Source organism: Cricetulus griseus, chromosome 7, assembly GCF_003668045.3.
Source record: "Cricetulus griseus strain 17A/GY chromosome 7, alternate assembly CriGri-PICRH-1.0, whole genome shotgun sequence".
Lineage (NCBI taxonomy): Eukaryota > Metazoa > Chordata > Mammalia > Rodentia > Cricetidae > Cricetulus > Cricetulus griseus.
In genome coordinates, this window is record NC_048600.1 from 116,613,556 (window position 1) to 116,637,804 (window position 24,249).

Consider the following 24,249-nt stretch of genomic DNA (forward strand, 5'->3'; position numbering starts at 1 on the left):
GCCAGCCACTGGCTATTCTCAAATTACAACATATGAAAATAATTTGAAGACCTTCAACATCCCACTTTACATGTGATCAAACTCAGCAAGCATGACAGGTCACTTGAAGTCCCATCCAAGAAGGCAGTACAGATATTTGACCTGAATTACTCATGAGAAAACAAATCTAGACTGGAATGTTAATTCATGACTCATAAAAAATAGTGAAATATTTTGATTAAAACCCAAAAACATGACAGGCAATACCTGCCATATAGTTGATCTTGAATCAAAACAAAAAGATGTTGTATATTGCCTTTATCTTGTTTAGGTATGTTCCTGTTATCCCTGATCTCTCCAAGAACTTTATCATGAAGGGGTGTTATATTTTGTGGAAGGCTTTTCCAGCATCTAGTGAGAAAATGTGGTTTTTCTTTTTCAGTTTATGTGGTGGATTACATTGATTGATTTTCATAGGTTGAACCATCCCTGCATCTCTGGGATGAAGCCTACTTGATCATAGTGGATGATTTTTCTGATATGTCCTTGGATTCGATTTGCCAGTATTTTATTGAGTATTTTTATATTGATGTTCTTGAGGGAGATTGGTCTGTAGTTCTCTTTCTTAGTTGTGTCTTTGTGTGGTTTGGGTACCAAGGTAGTTGTTGCCTCGAAAAAGAGTTTGGTGATGACTTTTCTGCTTCTATTGTATGGAACAATTTGAGGAATATTGGTATCAGCTCTTCTTTGAATTTCTGGTAGAATTCTGCACTGAAACCATCTGATCCTGGGCTTCTTTTTGTTGGGAGACTTTTGATGATTGCTTCTATTTCATTAAGGGTTATAGGTCTATTTAAATTGCTTATCTGTTCTTGATTTAATTTTGGTAAGTGGTATCTATCCAGAAAATTGCCCATTTCCTTTACATTTTCAACTTTGTGGAGTACAGGTTTTCTTTTCTTTTTTTTTAATGTTTACTTATTTTTTAAAGAGTTTATTTATTATGTATACAGTCCTGGGCCTGCATGCCAGCAGAGGGCACCGGATCTCACTCAAGGTGGTTGTAAGCCACCATCTGGTTGTTGGGAATTGAACTCAGGACCTCTGGAAAAACAGTCAGTGCTCTTAACCGCTAAGCCATCTCTCCCGCCCTGAGTACAGGTTTTCAAAGTATGACTTGTTGATTCTCTGGATTCCTCAGTGTCTGTTGTTATGTCCCCCTTTTCATTTCTAATTTTGTTAATTTGCATGTTCTTTCTCTGCCTTTTGATTAGTTTGGATAAAGGCTTGTCTATCTTGTTGATTTTCTCAAAGAACCAACTGTTTGTTTCACTGATTCATTGTATTGTTTTCTTTGATTCTACTTTACCGATTTCAGCCCTCAGCAAGCCAACAGCCAACAAAAACATCAAAGTAAATGGAGAGAAACTCGATGCTATTCCTCTAAAATCAGGAATAAGACAAGGTTGTCCACTCTCTCCATAGCTTTTCAATATTGTACTTGAACTTCTAGCTAGATCAGTAAGACAACAAAAAAGAGATCAAGGGGATACAAATTGGAAAGGAAGAAATCAAACTTTCACTATTTGCAGATGATATGATAGTTTACATAAGTGACCGAAAAATTCTCCCAGGGAACTCCTACAGCTGATAAACACCTTCAACAAAATGGCAGGATATAAGATTAACTAAAAAAAAATCAGTAGCCCTGCTATATATAGACAATAAAGGCACTGAGTAAGAGATCAGAGAAACATCACCCTTTACAATAGCCACAAACAACATAAAATATCTTGGGGTAACTCTAACCAAACAGGTGAAAGACCTGTATGACAAGAACTTTTTAAAGAAAGAAATGAAAGAATATACCAGAAAATGGAAAGATCTCCCATGCTCTTGGATAGGTAGGATCAACATAGTAAAAATGGCAATCTTACCAAAAGCAATCTACAGATTCAATGCAATCCCCATCAAAATCCCAGAACAATTCTTCACAGACCCTGAAAGACAATACTCAACTTTATATGGAAAAACAAAAGACCCAGGATAGCCAAAACAACCCTGTACAATAAAGGAACTTCTGAAAACATCACCATTCCTGACTTCAAGCTCTTCTATAGAGCTATAGTAATGACAACAGCTTGGTATTGGCACAAAAACAGACAGGTACACCAATGGAATTGAATTGAAAACCCTGATACTAATCCACATACCTATGAACACCTGATTTTTTGACAAAGAAGCTAAAATTATACAATGGAAAAAAAGAAAGCATCTTCAACAACTGGTGCTGGCATAACTGGATGCTGACATCTACAAGATTGCAGATAGATCTAAATCTATTGCCATGCACAAAATTTAAGCCCAAATGGAACAAAGACCTCAACATAAATCCAGCCACACTGAACCTCTTAGAAGAGAAAGTGGGAGGCACCCTTGAGCAAATTGGTACAGGAGACTGCTTCCTGAACATAATGCCAGTTGCACAGACACTGAGATCAGCAACTAATAAATGGGGCCTCCTGAAACTGAGAAGCTTCTTCTGTTAGGCATAGAACACAGTCAATAAGACAAAACGGCAGCCCACAGAATGGGCAAAGATCTTCACCAACCCCACATCTGAAAAAGGGCTGATTTCCAAAATATATAAAGAACTCAAAGAAGTTAGTCACCAAAACACCAAGTAATCCAATAAAAAAAAGTGGGGTACAGAACTAAATTCAGAATTTTCAATAGAGGAATCTAAAATGGCTAAAAGACACTTAAGAAACTGCTTAGCATCAGGGAATGCAAATCAAAACAACTCTGAGATATCATCTTACACCCATCAGAATTGGCTAAAATAAAAAACACCAAAGACCGTTTATGCTGGAGAGGATGTGGAGAAAGGGGAACACTTCTCCATTGCTGGTGGGAGTGCAGACTTGTACAGTCACTTTGGAAATCAGTATGGCGGTTTCTCCAGAAAATGGGAATCAGTCTACCTCAAGATCCAGCAATTCCACTCTTGGGCAGATACCCAAAGGAAGCACATTCACACAACAGGGAAATTTGTTCAACTATGCTCATAGCAGCATTATTTGTAATAGCCAGAGCCTGGAAGCAGCCCAGACACCCCTCAACTGAAGAATGGATAGAGAAAATGTGGTACATTTACACAATGGAGTACTACTCAGTAGAAAAAAAAACATAATGAAATCTTGAAATTCACAGGCAAATGAATGGAACTAGAAGAAACAGTCCTGAGTGAGGTAACCCAGTCACAGAAAGACAAACATGGTATGTACTCACTCATATATGGATTTTAGACATAGGGCAAAGGATTACCAGCCTATAATCCACACCTTCAGAGAAGCTAGGAAGCAAGGAAGACCCTAAGAGAGACATACATGGTCCCTCAAAGAAGAGGAAAGGGACAAGATCTCCTGAGAAAATTGGGAGCATGGGGGGAGGAGGAGGGAGGTAGGAGAAAGAGGAGGGAAGAGGAGGAGGGAGGGAGAACATGAGGGAGCAGGAAGATTGAGCTGGGGGATGAACAGAAGAGAGCAAGAAGAGAGACACCTTAATAGAGGGAGCCACTATAGGTTTAAAGAGAAATCTGGCACTAGGGAAATGTCCAGAGATCCACAAGGATGATCCCAACTAAGAATCTAAGCTATAATGGAGAGCCTACCTTAAATGCCCTTCCATTATAAAGAGATTAATGACTACCTTAAATGCCATCCTAGACCCTTCATCCAGCAGCTGATGGAAACAGAAGCAGAGATCCACAGCTAAGCACTGAGCCAAACTCCTGGAATCCAGTTGCAGAGAGGGAGGAGGGATGAACAAAGGGGTCAAGACCATGCTGGGGAAGCCCACAGAAATAGCTGACCTGAACAAGTGGGAGCTCACAGACCCCAGTCTAACAGCTGGGAAACCAATATAGGACCAAACCAGGCCCCCTGAATATGGGTGTCAGCTAGGAGGAGGCCTGGGCAGTTTATGGGGCCTCTGGCAGTGGAATCAGTATTTATCCCTAGTGCAAGAATGGACTTCAGGAGCCCATTCCCTATGAGGGGTTACTCTGTTAGCCGGGGTGGGGGTGGGGGCGCTAGGCCCTGACCCAAATGACTTGACAGAATTTTATGATTCCCTCATGGAAAGCCTCACCCTCCCTAGGGAATGGATGGGGGGATGGGATGGGGGGAGTCTGTGTTGGGGTATGGGAGGTTGGGAGAGGGAACTGGGATTGTTATGTGAAATAAGATTGTTTCTAACTTAAATACAATTTACAAAATAAATAAATGAAAGGTTAAATACACACACACACACACACACACACACACACACACACGTAAAGCACAGGAAGATTTGGTGGACTTGGTGGAGCCCCGGTTGGGGGCCCCACCCTTCCTGGGGAGTGGTGGGTGGATGGGGTGGGGGGTAGGATGGAGGTGGGGGAGAAGGAATGGGGGTGAGGGGAGGGAGAGGGAGAGGGGAATTACATGTGAAACAAGCCTGTTCCCTAACTTGAATTAATAATAATAAGAATAAAAAGAAAAAAAGGAAAAAAAAAAACGTTTTTAATAAGTACAATAAATCTTAAAGAAATATATATATTAAAAAAAAGAATATTACTGACTTTTGGCCAAAATGGAGTGAAAGGATTTAACCTCTCTCCACTCAAAAACCAATAAAACAAACACTGAAAACAAAACAAAACCAGGGTGCTATTTTGTTTCTGCTTATTTGGGGGGATGGGGGAGCAAAGAGAGTTTCATTTAATGTGGCTATTCTGGAGACAACAAACACTAAAAGAGCCTTGTGATGAGAAGTTCATCTTCAAGGGTTGGTATGAGCTTTAGATCTAGTTGGGGGAGGGGCAGGGGCTAGGCATAACTCAGCAGTCCTGATCAAGGTGTGGTCTGATTGATCACTGTTTCAATTCTAGTACCTCAAGGCAGTCCTTAAGAAGCTATTATTGTTGTCATAGCTTGAGGGGAAAAACTAGTCCTCCTTAGATAAGTTCTACTGTTACCACAATGAAGAACTACTCCATTTGGAAGTAGCCTGTCCTATGCGTTAACTGTTTTAAGGATGGCTGTCCCGTAGGATGACTGTTAACCCTGCAGAAGTCAAGGGTCAGAAGACTCGTACTCTGTGTTCTCACATGTCTGCAGTGATAAAATGCAGTGGTCATGGACTAAAATCTATGAAAATGGGAACTCAATAAACTTTTCTTCTATTTAGTTGTCTTTCTTGGGAATTTTGCCACAGCAACACTGACTGCACACTAACTTACTGCCCTGGAAGACATTCTGGGTTGCCAGGAGGGAAACACAAAGTAACAAATGGTAGACTATTTGATGACAGAAACAGAGTTGAGAAACCAAGAAATTAAAGAGGTTATAGTTCACAGGACAGAGTAAGGTAAGAGGCACACATAGAAAAAAAAAACAGAACCATGAAGCGAGCCATAAAGAACTGAGTACTGCATGTGTTCAGAGAAACTGCTGACAGCCAGGAAAGGAACTGCCAATGGTGTTATAAAGAAAAATAATTTAGCTTGGTATGTGGTTAAGAATTCTGTCTGTTCACACATGCAAATGACCTATTAGACAGAGGCACTCACACATGCCAGGCAGAAGAACTAACAACCAATGGCCACAGGGCACTTAAAATTTGTCTTGCAAATTATAAATCAGCACCTCTAAAGGTTACTTCATATTCCCACCTCACAAATCTTCAAAGATTGATTCAAAATGGTGAAATCCCTTTGAGTAACAATAGCCATACCTGGGAGCATATTTATAGGAATATCAGAATCTATAATGCCCCCCAAACCAAGATTTACAATATTTAGAGTAAAAAACTTACTACGTAAAAAAGGCAAGGTAAGTACACGCCTTTAATCCCAGCATTCTGGTGGCAGAAGCAGGTGGATCTCTGTGAATTTGCAGCCAGTCTGGTCTTTACAGCAAGTTCTAAGACAGCCAGGGATACAAAGGGAGACCATGTGTTGTGGGATATTTTGATCTCACTCTGCACTTCTGAGACTGACAATAAAGTTTACCTTGAATCAGAAGGCTACTAGCTGACTAGAATTAGCCATACAGGTTTAGGAGAACCCAGTACATACAGACAGACACAGGAAGTAGTAGGAGGGGCTTAGTAAGAGGGGCTTAGAAAGATTCTCAGGCCCTTTTTGGATTGAGGAAGGAGAGAGGAAGTTAATGGCGGTTTCTCCGCTGCTTCTCTAATCAATCAGGTTTTAACCCTGTCTGATCCTGAGGAAGTTGCTGCTGTCATTCAGTTGGCCCTGTGTCCTCACATCCCACTATGTAGGTATCTCCTGCACCATCCCCCTGTATCCATTTTTTTTTCAGGCAGCTCATTCAAAAGGTACTCAAAGAAATGAAATTTGGTAAATGGGTATGTTTCATTTTTGTGGAGTTTGAAAAATTAAAGTATGTGCACCATACCATAGATACATATTCAGGATTTCAATGGGTAACTGTTTTAGTTCTTAAAAGGTTGATTCTGTAATCACACATTTACTGGAAGTTATGGCCATTATGGGAATACCTGTACAAATTAAGACTAACAATGCTCCAGCATATGTCTTGAATAAAATGAAGCAGTTTCCTAAATACATTACAACATAAAGCATATTACAAGTATACTACACAACCTTAGAGGAAGAGAAGTTACAGAAAGATCTAATCATACTTTAAAAGATATACTTAATAAAAGGAAAGGGTTAATAAAGACTCTTCCAGAGATGGATTACAGAATGCTTTATTAACTTTAAATTTTTAAAATGCTAATGAGCAAGGAACAATCACTGCAGAGAGATGTAGTGATATATTATTTATGACTTATTAAAGCTTGTCTGAGGACTCAGAAAGCAAAGTCAGCCACAAGCCATAAAAGCCAGGCATACACCTTTAATCCCAGCAGCTAGAACTTAGGAGGTGATGCTACACACCTTTAATCCTAGGACTCGGATTAAGAGGTAGACTGAGCTCTCTGAGTTCAAGGCCACCCAGTGACATACGAAATTGAGTAATATGAAGTCTAAAAGAGTAACAGATCACATGCCTTTAATTCCAGCACTAGAGGGGTATAAAAGATAGAAGCAGGGTCTTCAGTATTCAGTAGGAGGCAGTCGTTCTCCAGCTATACTGAAGATAGGAGCATTCATTCTCCAGCCACACTGAGGAGACGAAGCAGTCTGAGGTTTGGTGAAGAGCTCATGTTTGAATCAGACCTTTCAGCCTGAGCTAGAGGTGAGAGCTAGTGGCTGGCTGCTTTGCTTTTTTATCCACTTCAGCTTGAAGCTTGAACCCCCATATCAGTCTCTGGGTCTTTTATTTTTCATGTTACAGAGAGACATTGGACAGTAGAAAAACACTGCTGAATTAAATCAGCCTGTATACTCTTAGGATGTGTTGACCTCAGAATGGAAACCAGGATATGTGTTATGTTGAGGAAGAGGTTTTGTTTTTCTTTCCACAGGAGAAGAAAAGTCTAAACTAACTTATAAGGCTATAAAATATCTTTTTTTATCAGATACAATCTGCCAAAAACAGAAACTCCTCAAAGTTAAGGTTGGGGAAGGATTTTGTTTTTGTCTTTCCAGAAGAATGAAGGCATCCAAGTAAGTAATCTAAAGACCACTGGACAAACAAGACATCTGAAGAAGGATGGATGAATCATCTAGAGAAAATGTCTCAAGAAAAACAGTAAACTGGCCTAATAGTGTAGAATCTTTCCAACAGGATAAAATTTCATCAGTTTCCCCAAATGCTTGATTCTGCTGTTCTCTATGGACATACAAGGCAAATGGTCTTTTTGTAGTCCCAATTCAATTAAAAACTAAAGCTGGCTTTGGAGTTGGACCATGGCTCTACCCTCTTAATCCAAGCATGCTTGTTAAAGGAAAATCCAAAATCTCTCTCCCTCTCTCATGTCAGAGGAGCTAGCTACCTGTAAAGATAACTCTGCCAGCTGCCCGAGCCCTGCCACCATGTGGGTGCCCAAAATAGCACACAGAGTCTTATGTTATTTACAATGCTGCTGGTCAATGACTAGGATTTCTTACTTGCTAGCTCAGTCTTAATTATCAACCAAAACTACTAATCTATATGTTTTATAAGAACTTATTTTATTGAGGATGCCAGCCGTATTTGTCCTATCTTCCCAGGGATCACATGGCAGCTCCAGAGAAGAGAGGAGGAGGAGGAAGAGGAAGAGGAAGAGAGTGATTTCCTGCTTGTCCCTGCTTATATTCTGAGTCTGCCTGCTGTGTCACTTCCTGCCTGTATCACAAGACTTCTCTTTACTACATTTCCCAGAATTCTCGACTCTAATCCTACCTATCTTGCTCCCCTATTGGCCAACAGTGCTTTATTCAAAAATCAATATGATAAACATACACAGAAGGACCTCCCCCATCAGCTACCTGGTATGTGACAGAAAAAAATTAAGGGACTATTCTATTGTCACCAATCTTGTAATTCTTTTGTTTTAGACTCCTTAAAACTTTTCTTAAGATATAAATATTACATCAAAAAATTTTAAGACATATATGATATTAAAAGTCTCATAGAGCACTAATTCTAGAAATAGGCATCATATAGTTTCCTGTAGGTGATTTCAGGCTTGAGTCTGAAGCAGGTAACTAGGAATTAAGTTTGTGTACTTCACATGTACTTAACTAACTGTGGTCCTTGAACCTCTCAGAGATCTGCTGCACATGACATTTAAAATATTTAAGTTTTCTACAGTGATCCATGACCATTCCTGGCAGTTACCAAACTGCCCAGAACAACTTAAAAACAGTTAGTTAAGATGGTCCAGCCTCGTAGGCTACTCCAGTCAGGACTTGACCACTGTCTCAATTTTCTCAGGATCCCCTAGAGATGCAGTGACTCCCAGACAACAGGAAGTAATTTTAAAAACATGACACTCACATTTCCAAGAGGTGGGGTGGTGGATGATGGTAAATTGGTCATTTGGTGGGTTATGGATGTTTATCATTGTTCGGGTGGGGGGTTGTTTCAAGTTGTTATTGGTCACACTCAGGGAAGAAACTAAGCAAAGGAGATTAGATTCAGGGATCTCATTCTGAAAAGAAAATGGATAATATAGGAATTATAGGATAGGAATATAGGCATGATAGGATAAAAGGGTAGATTATTGAATCTACTTTTAAACTAAAACAGCAAATACTAGTCTTAAATATTTTACATTGGTATGGATTTTTGTATATTGGTACAAATTTAAGGTTATTTTTGTTATATTGTATAAATGTCTCTACTTTTAGGTTATTGTATCTATGTAGCTCATTTAACTATGTAATGTAAATTTCTAGTCGTTGAAAGTTGTTATTACAAACTATTTAGAACAATTAAGAAATACAGGTTACTATCTAGTCATCTAACAATCAAATTTGTTGTCAGGTTAGGTGAAACACAGGCATATTTTAGATAGACAAATGGTCTTCAAACACTTCAGAGATCTACAGAATATGGCATTTAAGATATTTTAATAACATAAGGCTTTTCATGACAGTGAGACATGTCTGCTCCCGGAAGCACCAATTTACTTCAAAAAAGGATGGTGGGTATTGAAGAACCTCCTTATGGTGTTTGCCTTCATTGTGGCAAAGTTAGCCCCTGGGCAAGAAACTGTCCTTGCCTGGACTGCTGAGAGTATGCTGTCCAAATTGGACAAGCAAGACAAAAAAAAAGATTGTCGAATTTTGCCAAGACAAAGTAGGACAGTCCTTCAAAATTCCTGCTTCACAGAAAAATATGTCAGATATTCTGGCCTGTAGGACAAAGATGGATGCCCCAATGTTGCAGAGAAACCTTGAGTGACTGTTCAGCAAGCCAAATATCCCTGTTCTGTAGTTTTGGAAGCTGTTTGCTCTACACTTCATGCTTACTCAGGTAATACTATATCCTTCTTGGGTCTTTGATGTGGCTGAAGACTAGACAGTTATAGTTACAGTTTTTCTTGTTACCAAATTCAGGAACTCACAAAAATGGTATAAAGTATATAAGGTTGAGAGACATAAAAGCTTAATCTTGTTTATGTAAGAAAATGTTTTGAGGTCTAAAAAGATAGTTCTGGGTTGGTAATACAAGTTAGGATAGAAAGTGAATTAGGTAACTTTGGACTCACCAAGATAGGATAGATAATGAATGGAGTATTTTCTCTGATTTTGCCAAATGCAAATGGACTGGACATTGTGAATGTAACTCTTAGCTGATAATCACTCTCATGTATGTAGTTTTACTGTGTTAGCATTAATACCTTCTCTTTTTATTTAGACAAAAAGGGGGGAAATGTTGTGAGATAGTTTGATCATACTCTGACACTCCTGAGACTGCCAATAAAGTTTACCTTGAATCAGAGGGCACAGCTACTAGCTGACCAGAATTAGCCATAGAGGTTTTGGAGGACACAGGTCATATAGAAAGACACAAGAAGTAGCAGGGAAGGGCTTAGAAAGATTCACAGGTCCTTTTTTGATAGGGGAAGGAGAGAGAGGGCTGCTCACTGGTCATTTCTCTGCCACTTCTCTGATCAGGTTTTTACCCTGATATCTGATCCTGAGTTTTATTTAATAATATAATAATGTAAATAATCACTTCAACCCTGTATCAAAAATCTAAACAAGAAATAAAGGAAAAGGAAGGAATAAAAGAAAGTAAATATGAACCACAATGAGAAAAAATAAGTCAAAGCTGACCCAGAACTTATACGGGTGCTAGGATGAGCAAAGACATTAAGTTATTATAAATGCATGTGGCACATGTTCAAAACTCAGACACCAAAAATGGCTACAGAATGAGAATTTTTCTACCCAAGAGAAAAACTGGTTGAACATGCTACCTTGAGTAAATGAGACGGCTGCATGGTGATGACTACAGGGGAGGCAGACCAACAAATGTTATGAAGGCTGAGAAAGAGACTAGAGCAGAAACAAAGAATGTGACAATATGAGAAAGCTTGTCAAAGAAAATGACCTGATCAATATTAATTGGAACAGAGTGTTCAATTAAAGAACCTTTTCCATATTCACTTTGTAATCCCCTACATATTCACTTAAATACCCTACACTCCTTTTAGCAATATAGCAAGTTTGTATTTAGCTTGCCATACTGGAGAAAGAGAAAGAAGTAACCACTATATTGCAGAAAATGGCAGAAAACTGCCAGATGCTGTTCTAGTTTGCTTCTCTAGTGCTGTGATAAATACTGACAACCAAGTTGGAGGAAGAGTTTACTTGACTTACAGATTACAATCCATCATTAAGGGAAACCAAGGAATGAACCTGAAGGCAGAAACTGAAGCAGAACCCATGGAAGAAGGCTTTTTCAACTACTGTTCTTACACAGCCCAGGCTCACCTGCCTAAGGATGGCACCACCCACAGTGGAATGGATCCTGCTACGTCAACTACAAATGTCCTACAGACATGCCCACAGGCCAAATTGATGAAGACAATTCCTCAATTGAGTTTCCCTCCTCAGAGGTATATTGAGTTTTCTGTCAAGTTGAAAAAACCAAATAGCCAGGCAGTGGCAGCACATGCCTTTAATCCCAGCACTTGGGAGGCAGAGGCAGATGGACCCCTGTGAGTTCCAGGTCAGCCCCTGTTTTGTTTTTTCCAGACAGGGTTTCCCTGTGTAGCTTTGGAGCCTGTCCTGGAACTAGCTCTTGTAGACCAGGCTGGTCTCAAACTCACAAAGTTCTGCCCGCCTCTGTCTTCCAGGTGCTGGGATTAAATGCATGCACCACCAACACCCGGCTGAAACTCTATCTTAAAAAACCAAAAAACCAACCTCCCCCCCCCAAAAAAAAACACAACACAAAACAAAAAACCCCAAACAACAACAAAGTAACACAAAACAAAACAACAAAAAATGCCATATGGTGTTACAGAAATAGATATTTTTTTCTAAAACTGCTAGAAAGACTTCATACTATACATGAAATTTTATTAAACATAAATCTAAGTACGTAATTTCTGAAAGAAAGCACAGGAGAAATCTTTTGTGAAGGTTAGATAACAGGCCATTTTTACCCATGTTTTTTATCACTTAAATAGTACATATTATTCTGAATAAACTGAAGCCACTGTGTTCAGTCACGGGTAATGGTGAGCACACAGTGTAAACATGGTCATCCCCAGTGATCAGAGACCATGGCAACATACTGGGGAGCCCAACCCTCATGCTAACCACCACTGGTCATCAAACCTAGGGCTTTAAAAAGAATGGAGGGGATATCTGAGACTTGGCTTGTACACAGGAAGCTAAAAAGTTCCACTCCACTGACCAACATTCCCTGGAAAAGAGGGAGATTTTGGTCCTCTGTGTTTAGTCATACATTCTCCAACAGCAACACATGGTGTGCATCTCACAGAACAGGCTCCTGCCCTGAACAGCTGACAGGAGAAGACAATAGGGTTTATCCCATGCAGATCTTGCTCTACTAGTTGTCACATTCTCCTGTTCAGGTCACCAACAGTTTCATTAGTGATAAGGATGAAGACAGTTCAAAGTCCTCTAGACTTCAATGAATAAATAAACACAAGCATGAATCAAGACACCTTTGACCTTGGAGTTTGTGTACTTCAACCCTAGAAAAACACAAGTCTCTCCCCCCCTCTCTCCTCTCTCCTCTCTCCCTCTTCTCTCTCTCTCTCTCTCTCTCTCTCTCTCTCTCTCTCTCTCTCTCTCTCTCTCTCTCTCTCTCTCTATGTCTCTCTCTCTCTCCTCCTCCCAAGGACTATAAAGAATTTATTCTAGGACAGACAACAAAAGATACTCTCTGAGAACCCTGGATTGAAAAATGCTTTGGGTCAATAATGGTTTTGGGATGTGTCAAAAAAAAAAAAAAAAGACACACTGTAAGGACAGACAATGTGGCCTAACTCTACTGTTCTCTGCTTATGGTCTAATTCCACAGCCAGAGGATGACAGGATGAGAGTCTCTGTCCAGTATTCTCTGCCTCCAGATGCTTTCAGTGGGTCAAAGAAGCGAAGAAATGACTCATGGGGTACTTGATTAGTGAGCAAGTAAAGTCACCCCTCTCTCCTTACACTGTTTTCTTAATCATTTTATTATAACATTTTGTTCCTTTTCTTTTGTCCAGTTAGTTATATACCTGTGATAGTACATGATTTCTGAACATACAAAGGAAAAGGGGCCAGCCTTTTTTTTTACATGCTTTTTGTCACGAAAGGACTGATAAAATAGTTGTGGGTTCAAAGTGCAGCTCTAATAAAAAAGACAGGGTGCTTAAAGCCTAAAATGTCACTTTAATGTAACTGCCACTGTTGTTTCAGGTTCCTGCACTGACTCACTGTCCATATCTTTAGAGGTGGAGAGTGTGAATGTCATGAGTCCTTTTTGGATGTACTGGGATTCTACTGTTGATGCTTTTTTTCTGCTCTGGCTACTGTCTTCTCTGCCTGCAGTGTGCTCCTCTTTGTGTTTGTTCACTATGCTGCTCATCACCTGCATCTTTGGCATCATCAGTCCTGTCTCTTGTCACCTAGTGGCTGCTACAGTGCTGACACTTACGCTCCAGGTCCTTCTCATCTTCCTCAGAAAACCTGCATTTCTCTGTGAGCACATTTCATCTGAAACTGCTTCACAGCCGTAATTCTTCTGGGGAAAGTCTACAGGCATGTGGAAAGAGTGTTGAAGAAGCTGCCACATGGTTCCTGTCAGGCTGGAGAACACATGCACTGTGCATCACCTGACCATGAGCTTGTCTGCTACTTGAATCTTAAGCAGCTTTCACTCAATCTTCAGACACTTCATTTGCAAAGCTGCCACCTGCCTCCTGAGTTTTTCTCCCTAGAACCAGAGAACCATGGGGGGTGGGGAGTGGGGGGAGACCTTGCACCACTTTACCCAAGAGGAAAATGTGGCAGGCAGAGATCATGCCAGGCTGGTAGCCATGGCCTGGTCCTTTGCAGGGCATCCTGAAAAGAAGGAGGGGCAATGCTTGCTGCCACAGCAAACCCTGACTACTTAGTCCCCCTCTGCAATACTTCCAGGCAGGTACCCTCCAGACTATTACTCCCGTGACATTCTTACCCACCTGTGCTGCAGTTCCAACAGTGGGTAACTCACGCAAAGATTTCTTGAGTAAAAAAAAAAAAAAAAAAAAAAAAAAGCACACACTATAGAAGAAACATTGCTAGAGTGCATCACACATAAAAATTTAAAACCAGGTGCTCTTCAGAAGACACTTTATTAGTGAAAACACAAGCCACAACCAGAGAGAAGACACTTCCTAAACACTTATCTGGGAGAAAGGACTTGTATGAAGAGTACGGAAAGAAAACTTAACTCAGCAAGGTGGCTCAGTGGGTATAGGCATTTGCAAAGCTCAGAAGCCACATGGTGAAAGGAGACTTTTGGAAGTTGTCTTTAATCTTCACATGTGTGCCATGGCATGTACTCACCACACACATTCACACACAAAAATACATGTATACAAATAAATATAGAAAAAGAGATCCTTGGTAAGAAACGGTATGGCGGCAAAAGCCTGTAAAGCAGAAAAGACAGAATTCAGGAGGCAAAGGCAGGGGGATAGCAACAAGTTCAAGGGCAACCTAGGCTATATCAAAGAGACCCTATCTCAAAGACTTAGAAACTAAAATCAAAGCTCAACAAGAACAAAAGCATCCAATTCAGATATGGACATAGGTTTAAATACACACCACTAAAACATGTCTGAGTATAACCAGACACTCCATAGCACCTGTTATTAAATAAATGCAAGTTAGATTCCAAGGACACAAACATTACTAGGTATCAGATAGTAGGAAGGCAACTTTTTTGTTGTTGTTGACTGCCTCAAATGTATCCCAGGCTAGCCAGGAGCTCCCTATGTAGCCAAAGATACCTTAACCTTTTTATTCTCCTGCTTCCACTTTGTGAGTGCTGGGGAGGACAGGTAGTCACCACCATGCCTGGTGTATATAGACCAGGGCATCATGCATGGTAGACAAACATTCTACCAACTGAGCTACAACCCTGATCCAGATAAATGCTCTCTCTAAAAAACTGAAAAATAAAGACCAGGTAAATAGAACAATTGCCATACACTGATGATGATATATACTGAAGACCACACCCAGTGAGAGAAGACAGATCCAAACGGCCACACACTATGGGATGTTATTTATGACATGTTCTGGGGAAGGAAAACTATAGGCTCAGAAATAAGAACAGTAATGGATTAAAGGGTGAGAGGAGCAACTGACTGAAAAGGCACATGAGGAGCCTTTGAACTTTTATTACTATATGTGTGACGTGTGTGTTTCAGCACTCATGTGGAGGCAAGAGGACATCTTTGCAAGCTGGCTGTCTCCTTCCACTTCAATGTAGTTTCTAGGAATTCAACTCAGTCACCAGGCTTTCGTAGTGTTATGCACTGAGCCATCTCGCCACCCATGATGGGCCTTTTGGGGGCGATAGAGCTTGCATGGTTAATTACCTAAACTCTGTTAGCTAACTATGCAAACTCATAACACTCTGCACATAATTGCATGAAAACTGTATCTCAATAATTCTAACAAGAAATTAATAAAACAAAAACTAGCATAAAACAAACTTTTAAAAAAGCTAGGTGAAATTATTCTAAGAAAATAAACCTTACAGAAGCTCCAGTTCCAGAGTCATCATGAGGATGTTCTCGAGCGTTGTCAGTTGCACTTGTGTTGTTCCCAGGTCCCTGAAGGAGAAAGCCATATTTCATGAGAACCCATTTTCTTTTTTTCTCCCTTTTTTAAATTTAAATTAGAAACAAGTTTCTTTTACATGCAATCTCAGTTCCTTCCCCCTCCCCTCCTCCCCTGCCCCCCACTGACCCCCCTATCCCAACCCCTTTCTGCTCCCCAGGGAGGGTTAGACCTTCCTTGGGGGATATTCAAAGTCTGTCATATCATTTGAAGCAGGGCCTAGACCCTCCCTAGTGTGTCTAGGCTGAGAGAGTATCCCTCTATGTGGAATGGGCTCCAAAAGAAGGACCCATTTGTTGTTGTTATTTTTTTGTTTTTCGAGACAGGGTTTCGCTGTGTAGCTTTGGAGCCTATTGTGGCACTGGCTCTGGAGACCAGGCTAGCAGGAGGATACATTTTTATCACAAGTGGTTACTTTAACTCTGGCATTCTTATACAACTATCTGTCTTGGGAGTAAGTAAGCCCATCAGAGAAGAAACTTCTACAGAGCTTACTATATCTAAGGTTACTGCTCACACCATACACATAATGAGATGGCACTGAATAGAAACCATCTTCTTACTTCTCATTTTCACACTGAATTTGCCACATAACTACTACTTCATATTTTCTGCTCTTTTTAAAAAATAGCAGACACTTATGCTTCTTTGCTTTCTAAGATCATGATATATTCATCTCTCTTCTTGAGTGCTTTTGTATATATGTGTATCTGTGTGTCTAAGTAGATGCACATAAATGTGTGTGGGTACCTTCCTCCCTCCCTCCCTCCCTCCCTCCCCCCTCTCTCGGCTTAGGGGTCTTGTAGAAGAGAGGGGAAACAGATTATTAAGAGACAGAGGTTATGGATGACTACAAGGCAACAGTGCTTTCCAAACACATCAGGGCACTTGAATATATGAATTCATGACAGCATGTATATATGCAACCTGCATAAACACAAGGCAGACTTTAAAAAGAGGGCAGTGGGCATGAAATGATGCCACTAGCTAAGGGGTTATTGACAACTGATAGCAACTGAAAAAGGAAAAGCCTGCTTTTAAGAGTGTGGCCCCAGATAGGCTGTCCATGCTCCATTGGAAAGCCTCAAACAAAAGTATAAGAATACAAAGTTAGGTGGGTAGGGAAGGGGTGTGGATTTGGGAAGAGTTGGGGAAGGATGAAAATCACCAAAACACAGTGTATGATATTATGAAAGAACTAATAATGATAAAAGTATTCTCTAATGAAAATCAGTAGGAAGGATAGGCATTATCTCATGAACCATAAGATTATCACAATACTTACAGATATTTTAATGCTGGTAACTTAAAAAAGTAGGGATCTTCAACAATTGTGAGAGGATTACGACTGAGAATTCTGAAAAATACAAAGTAATTGAAATTATCAGCATCATCAATATGTGTGAGTCTACTTATGAAGTTTAGATTAATTTCTTTGGCATGCAACTTTTTTAAAAAAATTGCTTTGTGGGCCAACAAGATGGCTCAACAGGTAAAGACACTTGCCACCAAGCCTGACAATTTAGGTTCAATCCACAGGACTTACATGATGGAAGAAAAACACTGACTTCCCCAAGTTGCCCTCTGACCTCTACATACATGTCATGGCAATCACATGCTCTGGCATTCACGTGTCCACATGCAGACACAAAATAAATGAGTAGATGTAATGATAAATCTTTCTGCCAAGCCTCCCGAAATGAACGAGACTCTGGCATGCTAATTAGTTACGCGACCCCTCCTCCCAGCGGTCGGTGTCACCTGTGCCAGCCCCCAAACTGGCGTGGCCAGCATTTCCCCCTACAAGTAGACATTTAAAAAAACATTGTGTTTTACCTATAAACCTCCCCTAGACTCCATAAACATTCATACTTTGGAAGCTATCCACATGTATCAAAAATAAAAGAAAAGACCAGAGGGAGAAAAACAGAAAAAAAAAAAAAGTGAATTGCAAAGAAAAAATGCCAAAGAATTTTTTGGTCAAAAAATCCTACAGCTGAGGAGCTGGAGATATGGTTCAATTGTTAGAAGTGCTGGCTGCTCTTGTAAAAAACCCAGAGTCAGGTTCCAACACTGACACAGTGGTTTACAACCATCCATAACTCCAGTTTCAGGGGATCCAATGCCCTCTTCTGGCTTCTGAGGACATGGTGTGCATGCATGGATGCACATGCAGGCAAAATAGACACAAAAAATAAATAATCTAAATTGTGTTTTAAAAATCTTACAATTACACTAGTAGTAAACCATTTCAATATAGGAAACATTTTAATGTCTCCCACAATCCAATTTTATATTTAGAAATATAAAATAATTTGTGGTTATTTCACTCTGTTAAGGGAGGAAAAGTTTGTGGGATGGGGGCTAGGGGCGGGCAGATTATTTCCCTGGCTTTGGAGCCAAAGAAAAAAGGATGTCAGAAGAGGAACACCCTCACTTGCATTCTCACACACAGTCTGTGTGAGGGTGCCTGCAATCGTTTGTCAGTCTCCTGGTCCATGGATTTCTGAGGACAGGGAACATCACTTATTGTTATTGTCACGATGGTAGATCACAGGCATGACACCAGGAATGGGAAGCTCGGGGCTCATATCTTCAACCTCAGCAAGCAGAGACAACAAACTAGAAATGGTGCAAGTCTTTAAACTCTTAAAGCCCATCATCAGTGACATACTGTTTTAAACAAGGCTCACACCTCCTAAACCTCCTCAAATGGCACCAACTGGGGACCATGTATTCAAATGACTAAGACTATGAGGGAATTCCTTTCAAACTACTACAATGGGTATTTTAAAAAGAGGACATGAAATCAGGAGTGGATCTGGAAAGAGCTGGAGAAGGGGAGGGGTGAGAATTCTACCCTGTGTAGAATTCTCAAAGAAATAATACAAATATTGTATTAAAAATCCATTGTGCTTGTGATCACTGTTTTACATTTGATTCTAACAATGTCTTAAGTGATCAAGATTATAAATGGTCCGTTTACCCATGAGGAAGCCAGGCACACAGAAGCTACATAACTTGTCCTGTTTCTAAGATCATAGTAAGGTCAGAAATTAAAGTCAGTCCTGACATCAAAGCTTATGTTTAACTTATTAGAAGGGATTTCAGAGAGCTGTAATTCAACGTTGATTTTCAGAGGACTTATTATGGAAACTTTAAAATTTCTCTTTTTAGTGTGTATTAATTGTATCAAATAATGAGTCAGAAATAACTTCTTGTTTTGGGGGGCAGAGTCTCATGTAGATCAGGTTAGCCTCAAACTAGAACTCACTATGCAGATCAGAATGGCCTTGAGACTCTACTCTGATCCTCCAGATTTAAATCTCATGTTCTGGGGTTACAGACACAAGCATTGCCATGACTGGCTTAGTGGTTTAAACTTCCCATGCTTATCTGACAATGCCTCTATGAGAGTACAGTTTTCTTGTATTCTTTTCCCTAATACTTAATTAGCCCATTGTCATTGAGACTTTAGGACTTAAAGCCATGATGACATGGTGACGTCAATGAAAACAGTGAGGTAAGGACATCAGAAATCATTCCTCTATAAAACAGTGACTTGTCCAAAAAAATTGACAGTCACCTTTTTCAGAATTCTGGAAATTTAATCAAAGGCTTATCAGACTACAGAATAATTTATTTATTCAGAAAAGCCAACTCAATCTCTGTAATAGTAATGAAAAATGTGTTGTTTCAACTTGCTCTGGATCATTCCTCATTCTCCAGCTCAGTGGTCACAAACAGCACATGGGAGTACAAATTGGTTTACTATGAAAATCAGGGGAAGAATAGAGGAGAGCAAGAAAAGAGATACCATAATAGAGCCATTATAGGTTTAAAGAGAATTCTGGAACTAGGGAAATGTCCAGAGATCTACAAGTCTGACCCCCAACTAACAATCTAAGCAATAGTTGAGAGGCTACCTTAAATGTCCTTCTCCGATAATGATGACTACCTTATATGCCATCCTAGAGCCTTCATCCAGTAGTTGATGGAAGCAGAAGAAGATACCCACAGCTAAACACCGAGCTGTACTCTGGAATCCAGTTGTAGAGAGGGAGAAGTGATGAGCAAAGGGGTCAAGACCAGGCTGGGGAAACCCACAGAAACAGCTGACCTGAATAAGGGGTTGCTCATGAACCCCAGACTGATAGCTGGGAAACCAGCATAGGACTGTTCCAGACCCCCTGAACGAGGATGTCAGTTTGGAGGTCTGGGCAATCTATGGGGCTTCTGGTAGTAGAACAGTATTTATCCCTAGTATACGAATGGACTTTGGGAGCCCATTCCATATAAAGGGATGTCAGCCTAGACACACAGGGGAGGGTCTAGGCCCTGCTCCAAATGATAGGACAGACTCTGAAGATCCCCCATGGAAGGCCTCACCCTCCCTGGGGAGCAGAAAGGGGTTGGAATGGGGGGGGGGCGGGAATCAGGGGAGGAAGGGAGGGAGAGGGAACTGGGAATGACATGTAAAAGAAGCTTGTTTCTAATTTAAAATTGGTCTAATTACAATGATAAAAATATAATAAAAGAAAATCAGTGGGGAGATTCCTCAAAAAAGCTAGAGATAGATCTATTGCATACATTATGCCACTTCTGGGCATAGTCTCAAAGAACTCTTCATCGTGTTACAGAGATACTTGCTATTCCCTGATTATTTCTGCTCTTTTCACAATGGCCAGGAAATACAAACAGCCTAGATGCCCAATCAGTGGATGAATGGATAATGAAAATGTGCTTCATGTATGCAAAAGGCTATTATTCAGTTAAAAATAAAAATGAAATTTCATATAACTGGGTCCAGATTAAATAATCATCCTTAGTGAGGTAACCTAGACCCAGAAAGACACCACTTGTTCTTTATCATATGTGGATGTTAGTTGAATCATTAGATATTTGTGTCTAAATAGGAGCACCCACAGAGGGTAGGAAATTAGTAAAGGACCATGAGGACGGAGGGGTTTCAAAGGAACAGAGATAGAATACAGGTGACGTGAAGGAATAAAGAACAATGCCATAGGAAGGTCTGAGTGGCTTTTAGGATGGAAAGGCAGGGTTGAGGAAGGGGTATGGGGAGGGACACAACACTAAAGACTTTTGAAATGACACATGGAAACTAAAGACACTATAAAAGCTTCCTAAAATATACATTTTCCTAAAATAAATACTCTGAGTTTTCTTCAGAGATGTAGGTCCTGAGAGATCACCAGTGTTCCAGTAGATGGTTCTACATGCATGGCATGCAAACACAGGCATCATCAAGTGGACTCAGTGAGAATTTTATAAAAGAGTATTCAGAGTTGGGAGGGAAAAGTGCTGGGAGTGATAAGGGATGAACTAAGCATGTGGAGGTGGAGCTGAATAAAACATATATGATGACATATTTAAATGGAGTCACTCTATAATGGGAAGACAATGCTTCCTCCAGACAACATATCTATACAATAAAAAGTTCAGCACACCTGATATGGATTACCTCTTTTCAAGTTGTTGGTCAGTGAGGTCCCTTAGAACCCCTTACCAAATATTACAGGCTAGTGCCAATGCTATTGGTTACCCTCTAGAACTTGATCCTAAGACCCTATTCCTGAAGATACAGCATACTTGAGTCATAGGACATGGAGAAATCAAGTGGTTACTTGCCTGAATTACTTGTATATTGCTATGATAAAACCATGACCAAGGAAACTTAGAAAGTATTTAATTTAAGCTTACAGTTTCAGAAGGTTAGAGTCCATTATGAATAAGTACAGGTGTGGTGTAGGAACAGCTGAAAGCTTACATCTTGATCCCCAAGGAGGAGGCAGAGAGCAAGAAAGCATTGAGAATGGCTAGAGTCTGTTGAAACCTCAAAGTGCACTCTAGTGACAAATCTCCAAGAAGGCCACTCCTTCCTAATCCTTCCCAAACAAGTCCACCAATTAGGAACCAAGTATTAAAATATATGGCCCTATGAGGGCTACTGTCATTCAAACTGGAAGCTTCATCTTTACTAGCTAGTTTTTCATAGCTGGAAAATGCTGGAAGGTGCTATGCACACTACTGGAGGAGAAAAGGAATCACTGAAATTACCAAGCTGTGAAATTGAGCAATTATAACATGCCCACTGATACAACAGTGACTGATGGGGGAAGTTCTTCTATCTTATTGATTGTTAAATAAAATACTGTTTGGCCAATGAAACGGCAAGCCAGGCAGGACTAGGAGTCAAAGAGGATTCTTGGAAATGTAGTAAAGAAGTGCTGATCCTGGCAGGAAGTGACATAGCAAGGAGACTCATATTTAAGCGAAGGAGAAACAAGACGGGCCCTCTTTTCCCCTCCGCTCCTGCTCCAGCGGCAAGATGTGATCCACCAACAAGGAGGGACGCCAATAAGGTGTCCGATAAGATAAGTCTTATAAAATATATAGGTTTATTATGATAGTTAAGACAGAGCTAACAGATGAGAATCCTAGTCATTGGCCAAGCAGCTTTGTACCTAATAGAAGTTTCTGTGTATTCCTTTGAGCCCTAACTCAGGCGGGTGGCTGGCGTAAAGCTCACACGTGGCCATGGGGCTCAGGCGGCTTTTGGCAGAAAGATTTATCGTAACAAGTGGCAATAACTTTCTGGTTAGATTTAAAGCCTACTACACAAGGCAGAACTCATCATGTCTGGCATAAATGAGGCCAAAAACCTGTGACTAGCTAAATTCATTGCCTATAGGGGAGACACTAGTACTATTATTCTGGATAAGTGGCAATCACTTTCTGATTAGATTTAAAGCCTACTACACAAGGCAGAACTCATCATGTCTGGCATAAATGAGGCCAAAAACCTGTGATTAGCTAAATTCATTGCCTATAGGGGAGACCCTAGTACTATTATTCTGGATATAATAGTAAACTATTTCCTAAGTTCTTATTTTTATGCCTATAGATTAGTGCATTTCTCAACTCTAATCAGAGAAGCTGCTGCTACTTTTTCTTCTTTTCTTTGCAGTAAATGAGTTATACAAAGACCCCCAAATGGCCTACATGTAAAGAATAAGAGACTACTGTAAATGGGACATCTATACTATACTATACTTCACTTTCTTCCCCAGGGCTTCAGGATCATCATAGAAGAAGGGAAAGAAAGACTAAGAGCTAGAGGGAGTAGATGTCCTCAAGAGAAATAGTATTTGCTAGACATAACAGCACTGTTGCAAGAATGAACTCATAACATCTGGGACTACATGCACAAGACTGGTACAAGATAAAGTAAGCTAAAATCCTAGCATGGAAGGGGGGGGGCTCATGAAGCTCTATGCATATCTGAGGACCTACTGGCAATTAATGGCTTCTGGGAGAGGGAGTGAAGGGACCAGCTCCCCATTTCGGCAGCCATAACAGACGAACACGTGCTTGTCTGACCTTGTCTTAGTCACTAAGGTCAGATGTCTGCCCCTGTCAGCAGTCATAACAGCTGAACACGTGCTTGCCATGATCTTACCTTGGTCACTAAGAGGTCAGATGCCTGCCTCATGGCAAGGAACCAATCAGAAGTTAGCTGGTGGCACTATGCTTTACGGCTCTGGGTGTGCTTTACAGACAAGTGCACAGCAATGGTATGCAGAGCATAACAACCACCCTGGGAGGGCCTATGGGCCCTAACAACCAGTTGATCAATCAACACAGGCAAGCCCTCCAAGCCTGGAGCCACACCAATCCTGAGCCTGTGTGTACCCCTAGACACTCCTCTTACGCTGCCCTACAAGATCTCTATGCAGCCGCTTTGAGCTGTCTTTTCTAGCCATCCGCCATGGCTGACTCCCCTGTGGCTGAAAAAACTAAAATTCATCCCAGAGTGATCCTGTTTCTTTCACAGACCCATGTAAAATCAAATACCTAACACTACAATTGCTGCTTGACAAAGTTCCAGCATTTTTTGACTTTGCAGATCACAATTCTCCAGCAGCCTTTTAATTTTGTTTGTTATGACATTTCTTACTATGTGTTATGGGAGTTCCCTTGCTATCACCCAGACAAACCTGGCCCTAGCCCTTGGGGACTTGGCAGAGTGCTCACTCCTTCACACACGGCAAGGAGTACCCTGTTCTCCACAGGCAGGCACAAAAGGTCCCTTTAAGAGACAAGATTCACCCTCTCTCTCTCTCTCTCTCTCTCTCTCTCTCTGAGGAGGCAGATCTCTCTTTCCTTCTCTCTCTCCTCTCTCCCCAGTCCCCTTACTCCCTTCCTTTTCCCCAATAAACTTCCTACATAAGTTCTACCCAATGGCATGTTTGTCTCTTGCCTGACAAAGGCACCCCTTGCAAAACATAATCATAACATCCCTGAAGCCTCCTCTTTTGGGAAATATCATGGAGGCTCTGGTGAAGCATGAAAATGTATTAAAATGGCAGCCTCTTTTTAAAATTTATTTATTTATTATGTATACAATGATCTGTCTGCATGTGTCTCTGCAAGCTACAAGAGGGCACCAGATCTCATAATGGATGGCTGTGAGCCATCATGTGGTT

At 40.6% G+C, this 24,249-nt stretch overlaps 1 protein-coding gene across 1 annotated transcript in view; it reads right to left on the bottom strand.

The window, feature by feature from the left end:
• Positions 1 to 24,249, bottom strand: part of LOC107977695 (leucine-rich repeat-containing protein 37A3-like) — a 68,368-nt gene that overhangs the window by 19,351 nt on the left and 24,768 nt on the right. Inside the window, exons 9-10 of the mRNA XM_035448157.1 lie at positions 17,028 to 17,099; positions 15,661 to 15,735 (exon numbers count right to left, since the gene is read on the bottom strand). Of these exons, the coding sequence (XP_035304048.1) occupies positions 15,661 to 15,735; positions 17,028 to 17,099 (147 nt within the window). The remainder of the gene's footprint in view (positions 1 to 15,660; positions 15,736 to 17,027; positions 17,100 to 24,249) is intronic.